The sequence below is a fragment of the Protopterus annectens genome, chromosome 8.part0, assembly GCF_019279795.1.
Source record: "Protopterus annectens isolate FY-2018-M chromosome 8.part0, PAN1.0, whole genome shotgun sequence".
In the NCBI taxonomy this organism is placed as follows: Eukaryota; Metazoa; Chordata; order Ceratodontiformes; family Protopteridae; genus Protopterus; species Protopterus annectens.
Window position 1 is genome coordinate 1779474281 of NC_056741.1, and position 7851 is coordinate 1779482131.

Genomic DNA, 7851 nt, shown 5'->3' on the forward strand with positions numbered 1-7851 from the left:
CCTGGGTGCGCTTCTGAGCACTACAACCCAGATGGCTTATTTGACACCAGACAAAAAAGTGCAACTGGCTTCTTATTTCAAAAATCTGGCTTTAATGAGTCAGCTGTCTGCAAGAAAAGTTCTGCAGGCTCTGGGTTACATGGTGTCCTGCATTCTGTTAATACCATATGCAAGGCTGCATATGTGGAAGATACAGTGGTACCTCTACCTCAAGAGTGTATGGTCTCAGCATTGCCACAGTCTGGAAACAGTGATCGCAATTTTGCCTTGTCTCTGGCAGGAGTTTCTTTGGTGGGCCGAGGCCTGTCTCCAAAACAAGGGGAGGCCTTTCTGTCCCATTCCAGCCAATCAAGTCATAACGACGGATGCTTTGGATCATGCATGGGGAGCCCACATGCAAGGGAAATGTCTTCAAGGTGCCTGGACAGAGGACCAAATGCATCTGCACATAAATTTGAAGGAGATGCTAGCTGTACAGAATGCCCTGACAGCCTTCAAAGATCTTATTCTACCGGGGCAATTACTGATAAAGATGGACAACACTACGGTGATGTGGTACATAAACAAGCAGGGAGGCTCTCATTCTTACCCCCTGTGCAGTTTGGCCATGGCTCTGTGTAACACAGCACTAGCCAACAAGGTGGACTTACTAGCTCAATTCCTGCCAAGAAAGGACAACACTCTGGCGGACAGTCTAAGCAGAACTCTTTTGTATCCACACGAATGGATGTTGGATGTTCGGATATTCAGGATGATAATGGAGGCATGGGGGTGCCTGGACATAGAACTTTTTGCATCTCCCCAAAACCATCAACTTCAAACGTTCTGCATGAGGACCTACCACAAGCTAGCATGGAAAGTGAATGCTCTTTCATTCAGTTGGAAGCACCTCTCAGTATATGCTTTTCCTCCTTTGCCTCTTCTTCCTCGAGTACTTCTGAAAATTAAACAGGACAGACTGCAAATGATTTTACTGGCTCCCAACTGGCCTCGGCAATTCTGGTATGCCACCCTGCTGAACCTGGCTCAGGTTCCACCCTGGATTTTGCCACAACTTCCACATCTACTGTTTCAACGAGATGGCCAGATCCTGCACAGCCATGTCAAAACTCTGAATCTAGCAGCCTGGCGGATCCAGGGTCTTTAAACAGTTCTACCCTTACAAAACATGTACTGGACGTAATTCTTGAAGCTAGACAGCCCAGCACCAGGAAATCTTATGCAGGTAAATGGAAAAGATTTTGCTCCTGGACTCAGGCCCAGGGTTTTGATTATGCAGTTCCAAACATCCCTCTGATTTTACAATACCTAACAGAGATGTTACATAAGGGCCTATCTTTTTCATCTATCAAAATTCATGCTTTTGCTATTTCTGCACATTACAATACAGATCCCCCAATCTTTTTTCATCTGTTACTTAAGCAATATATGAAAGAGGTGAAGAATATAAGGCCTCCTTTAAGAGCACCAGTTCCCACTTGGGATCTCAACTTTGTTTTGGAAAAGTTAACTTTATCTCCTTTTGAACCTGCAGCTTCCACAGATTTAAAGTTTGTATCATGGAAAACTGCTTTTCTTTTAGCCATTACCTCTGCCAGAAGAGTTTCGGAATTGCAAGCTCTCATGGCTGTAGAACCCTTTATTATTTTTCATCAGGACAGGGTGTCCCTGAGGACTAATCCCACCTTTATGCCTAAGGTGGTTTCGAAAGTAGCCTTGAATCAGACTATTCATTTGCCTACCTTTTATCCTAATCCTCAAAGTGAAGAGGAATGTATTTTGCATTCTTTAGATATACACAGGCAGCTTCATTTTTACCAGGACAGGACCAAGATTTTCAGGAAATCAGACCAATTGTTTGCGGCTTATGCTTCTACCTCACAGGGGAGAGCAATCACTAAGCAGACTAATAAACCAAATCAGACAGGGAACAAACTAGCGAACCACAAAAAGAACGCCAACTCCTAATCCAGTGTAAGCCAGGCAATAAGGCACAAATACTGCCAGTAAGATAAGTCCAAAAGTTGTACTACCAACAAAAACTTTAATGCTTTTTTATTTATTAAAAAGAAAGAGCGTTTTCGCCATAGTTATAATTCAGCTTCATCAGAACAAAAGAACCACTTAAAAATACCGCCCACATATAAATAAACAAGACGTGCTTAGCATGGCTTAGTAAATGAATACATTTAAAGAAACACTGTATCAAAGCCACGCTATATGCACTCAAGTAATGTAATCACTCAAATGTAGTGTTACATTTATAACTTAGTCCACTTGTAAAAAGTACTAAATGTTAAAAAATTCAATAACAGTTGTAGTAGTTTATAAAACAAACTATAAACTGTGTATCTTGTTTAACATGAAAGTATGCACACACCACGAAGTAAACAATAATGAAGAGCCACAGAAAGTCTTTTTGAAGCCCATCAAATGTCAACTCACTTTAACCTATGCAAATTTGCTAACAATATAAAATATACTCATACTTAAGTACCAAAAATATTTTTACAGTCTAAAAACCACAAAAAATAAATAATAGGTAAAAAATATGTGTGCTTGTTACATAGTGTAAGACATCATAAAAAGTCAATTATGAAACCACAAACACTTAAAAACTTAATCCTTAGAAACGTTTAAGGAAATGAAGTTAGATTGTATGACATAAATTATAACACCTAGGTCCTGACTTCACTGTTATCTCATGTAGTTCTTCATCTTTAATATACAAGAGATATTGCAATTTTCGTTTAGTCCTGGAACACAAAAAGAATTCAACCGTAGTTGCCATTCCAATTCCCGAATTTCTAATAGAATATTAATTGGTCCACCCCTCATAGACTGTGGTAGTACATCAATAGCCATGAAACAAAAACAGTGCCCCCCATATTTTAAACAGTGTTTTGCTAGGGCATTTTCACATTTTTTAGTTTTTATTGCATACAAGTGCTCATACACCCTATCACGTAACCTTCGATCAGTCTTTCCTACGTAGTATGCTTCACAGCAATTACATAGGGCCAAGTAAACAATAGATCTAGAAATGCAGTTAAGTTTATGGTTAATGTAATATGTCCTACTACCAATTTTAAAAGAACTGCAAATTTTAACAAACTGACAATACTTACAGAACCCGCATTGCGTGCAACCTTTAGATTTTATATTGTTATTTGACCTATTGTTACTTTCAAGAATAGATTTTAAATTACTCCCTCGTTTATATACGAACCTAGGTCTGTCCCCTAATTTTTCATATAGTTCTTCATTATTCAAGATAAAATGCCAATTTTTAGTTAAAATAAATTGAATATCAAAAGAATTACTACTAAAGGTAGAAATAAAGCTGGTTTTAAAAAATTCAGTGTTCTTGGGGTCCCTTCTTTTATTAATGTTCATTAGTACTGGATCCTGCTCTCTCACTTCTATATAAGAAGTAGAAATGTCCACTTCTATAGTTCTCTTCCTAAGGAGGGGAAGATAAAAAACATTCAGACGCTTACTGTTAACTTCATCAAGAAGTTCCAAGAACAAGTCTAATGGGTAATCCCTACTCATAAACATTCTTCTTAGGTTGTTGCATTCAGTATCAAATGCTGTTTCCCTACTACACATCCTAGCTGCTCTTATTAATTGACCTTTAATAATGGCTCTTTTTTGTCTGAAAGGACGTGAACTTTTAAAATGTAAAAAGGAATTGCATTAAGTTGATTTTCTATGGATCGTAGAAACATATTCTAAGTTATTAACATCTTTATAAAGTTTCACATCCAAATAATCTATTTCAGTGGTCGAAAAAGTGGATGTGAATTTTAAAAAAGAAGTAGAATCATTTAAGTATTCGACTAATGTTAAAGCTTCATCTGCATTCCCATTAAACAAAATAAACACATCAAGGTATCTAGTGTATAGTCTAATTTTACCCATAATAGTGTTTTTGGGCACCTGACATCTGGGGCAAGAAAAACTGGGGAAAATGGAGTCGGCTGAGGTCTTTATACCCCTGGCGCACTGACGTCAGGGCAGGAGCGACTTCAGCTGACATCGGACCTGACTTTGGAACTCTGGCCGATCTAGGGCTGCTGCCAGCAGGAAGAACCCTACAGTAATGACTGTAACAGTGAACCTACTCGAACATCTACATTTATGGTAAGAGTACACAACTGTACTTTATTCTTGGCTTGCAATAACTGTAGGGAGAAACCGGACCATAGCAGTGGCTTTATCTGGCAATGTTGCAGTTGCTGGGGGGGGACCTGAGCTGCGATGATGCAGGTAGACCAAGTGCGCTATGCAGACTTGTCTGGTAGGTATCCTTATTAAATAGTGTTGTTCTTGGCTTGCAATAACTGAAGGGAGAAACCGTAGCAGTTGTGTGGGTTGCTGTGTTTGTGGAAGGTGGAGGTGTGCCTTTGTAAGTGTGGTGCGAATGTTATGCATTATGAAATGGAGAAATTGAGTAAAATTTTGCTCAGTGAAGTCCCTAGCAATTTCATCACTGCTTGATTCAGACATATACATTCCCTTGTGTTTGTCAGTACTATGTATGAGTGCATTGTTTTGCAGTGTGGTATGACTGCTACAGCTGCTGGTACTCTTTCAGTAAAAGTATATGCTTCTCCAGGAGTCTGTTGCTGAGAGGATGAGAAACTCACTACAAGTATACAACTAAGACAAACTACATAAAGCAATAGTAAGAAAGTACTAGGTCACATCAGAGGCTTGGGAGGTCATTGTTAAGAAACTGAGAATTGTTGTAAAATTTATCATTAAATACCATAAGTTCAGGTTATACTATAAGAGAATAACTATGTAAAGATAACCATGTCAGCAGCCAAAATGCATTACAAGTTGAATATTTTACTGTGTACATTTTAAAAAATGGATAGACTAGCCTAAACTCTGGACTGATGAGTTTGCTTTTTTTTTTATTCTTGGGAACTGCTATTCAGAAGTGAAGAGACATACAAGGGAACAGTTTTATTTCTATTGTCATGCAAAGCTGACTAAATAGTTGAATCTAGCAAAGCTGGAAATGTGAGACTGTAGCCCACTGAAGGAGGGGAGATGGGAGGAGTAACCTGGCCAGGAACTGAAACTTGCAAAACTGCTACTTGTGAAAAGTCTTTTTTATCTCAGTAATTTGTTGACTCTTTTGCAAGTTTCTTTCAGTGAATGTGTAGTACATCAGTAGGAACAACATTTGTAAAACTCAGCGCATACCAGTCAATGACACATGAGTTGCAGACTCTCAAACTTGGCAGTTTTTTTCAGGAGTTCCATTGTAAGTGAATGGAAGTCTAGTCTGACAACAAATGGTAGGGCTATTTGTCCTCACAGTCTGCATTATAGGACAGATTTAGCTTTCCAAAGGAATCGCCATGTCTGCCCCCATGAGGGCAGACAAGAGTAAAAACAAAATAAAATTAGGAATGAGTACTTATTTTGCTGAAGGCAGCTTTGGGAGGTGTAGTAAATCATGACAAGATAAAAAATATATGTTTTCTTCATCATTTGCCTGTAGTGGTCCTTTAAGCAAGACCACTCCAGTGTTTGGATGCTCCCCTCGTCCTTATTAATTCCATAACTCCATGGCTTTGCATACGAGTCATCTTTCTTAAAAGATATAGCCACCAAAATGTCAAGTTTTCAGGTTACCACCCACTAGGTTTGACGAGGTAAAGTGCATGCCTTATATTATGTACAAAGCCTAAAGTTGCTTTGTCTTGCAGAATTCCATTTTTTTTTAGGTACAGTGATCTAGAAGTTAGTTTATATAACTAGCAAAGTTATACCAGCAGTGCAGGGGGCTTGTCCCTACAAAGAACACATATTTACCTGCATGTGTCACACTTTGCTGTTAATTCTCCTGAATGCATATCATTTTTAATAGTTTAATGACTCTCAGAATAGAGTCTCAATTGTCCTATACAGAACCATATCTCTCTCTCTCTCTCTCTCTCTCCGATAACTTCACTTGGTATTTCACAGAGTTACTGTATCATATAGACACTTTTCAGATAAGAGAAATCAGTGTGGACAGGGAAGGGGTAACTGCATTTGAAACATTTAAACATCTAAAGAAAGCAAAGATTAGGTTGTTGACTACAGATACTGTAATCTACCTGAAGGACTAATACAACGTTATGTAGCAGTGCTTGAAAGTTTCAGTCACAATAAGCACCTTCCCACTTCAACCAGGCTAACAGTTGCTGGAAAAAATAAGCTGACACCTTACTAAAAAAGGGAGAGCAAGAAATCACTGTACTTACGCTGTAAATCAATGGAGAGACATGACTGCAAAAAATGTTTTGCCTCTCTGATGTAGTTTTTTTGGGGACACAGTAGAGGGGAAGCACAGACTGCAAGAACATAACATTGACATTGCCATACACCTAGCAGGCCATTTGAAGTAAAGGTATAACAAAATGTAAACGCATAATAACGTGTGTGTGTCAGTTTTGGGGAGGGTGCTTGTCCTTTAATCCCAATGTAAATCCTTTTGGTCCACTAATTATGCTGTCTGCCCCTAAACTGGTGATCCTCATTCATGCTAACAGATTCCTTATCAAATGGAACCTCAGCAGAGGTACTATTAGCCATGAAAGTATTGGGGTACATCAACACTTACTTTGCAACCGTACGGAAAATTGTGAAATATAACTTTCCCAGTTTTGAGATACCTTGTGGCTTTCAGCCCTCCACGAATATAAACGTTTAACTGATTCCGGAAGTTTAGTTGTCTTAATGCCAAGTTTGGTATCTTCTATCCGGAGTATGACTGAAATCGCCCCAATCCCTTGCACAAGTTTGTTACAACAGAGCAAAATTTTGAATCAGGGACAGTGAAGACCTCTCTACTATCGCTGATACAAAATGTTGTTCTGTCCCTTCTAAATCTAGGGATCTGAGAAAGAAAAGGCGTTGGGTTACAGTAACAAGATAATGACAACAATTAAAGTCAGATACGAGAGAGACCTGTAATGAGCAGATAGCACAGAATAAGCTAAAACGTTTCCAATTGGAATTAAATTATTATTGCTTTGTTAGCTTGCCAGCTTTAAGGAAAATACTGTATAATAGCGTTGTACTTGTACTCCTACACAAAAGTCACGCATCAGCAAGTGAAAAGCAAGCGGATCTCTAAACGTAGCGAAAAGGAATAATGTTATATCAAGCACACGCCAATAATTAAAAAATGCTGGTCTGTGGAGAAAGTCCACGTATGGAACAAAAAATACTAAGCATTTAAAATGCATGTCTCACAAGTATTTGCAGTTGCAATATAGTATAATTTAGTGTATCACATTTCTGCAGTTTTATTTGAACAGAAGACCATTTTAAACGCCTGCTGACACTGCCTTACCTTTGCTTGCCATGGTTGTTACCACTGTACAGGTGACACAATTCCTTGCTATGGCCAAATTTATTGCACACAACCTCTGGATTCAGCAAGCTGAACCGCGCACCTGTCTGCACCTTATATACACCTGTGCAACGCTCGCGGGCCCTCCTTCTCGCAATACAAGTTACCGGTTGTATCTACGGACCGGTCCCACCTTGCGAGGGACAGTGTCTCTTTGGGCAGTTGTGTCCAGCAAAAAAAATTAAAAAATGTCAAATGTCCTGAGATTTTAAGACAAACAGAACAAGCAACTAAAATGCTACAATAATAAACTTTCATTTAGGCAAAAAAGTGAAGTTCTGTAATTTGTACTGGCCGTGAGCATGTTTTGCCCTGAAAAATCTGACGTTTGTACCAAAAATGTTCCAGTTTGGGCATTTGAAAAAGTGGCAACCCTAGAAACTTGTGTCGGTATAGGGTTGCCACCTTTTCAAATGCCCAAAGTGGGA

The 7851-nt window shown here is 38.9% G+C and overlaps 1 protein-coding gene across 1 annotated transcript in view; it reads right to left on the bottom strand.

Moving 5' to 3' along the window:
• The window catches only part of LOC122809636 (NAD(P)H dehydrogenase [quinone] 1-like), a 291346-nt gene extending 283902 nt beyond the window's left edge, over positions 1 to 7444 (bottom strand). Inside the window, exon 1 of the mRNA XM_044081273.1 lies at positions 7364 to 7444. Within this exon, the coding sequence (XP_043937208.1) occupies positions 7364 to 7376 (13 nt within the window). The 5' untranslated portion in view covers positions 7377 to 7444. The remainder of the gene's footprint in view (positions 1 to 7363) is intronic.
• Between the last annotated feature and the right edge of the window lie 407 nt (positions 7445 to 7851).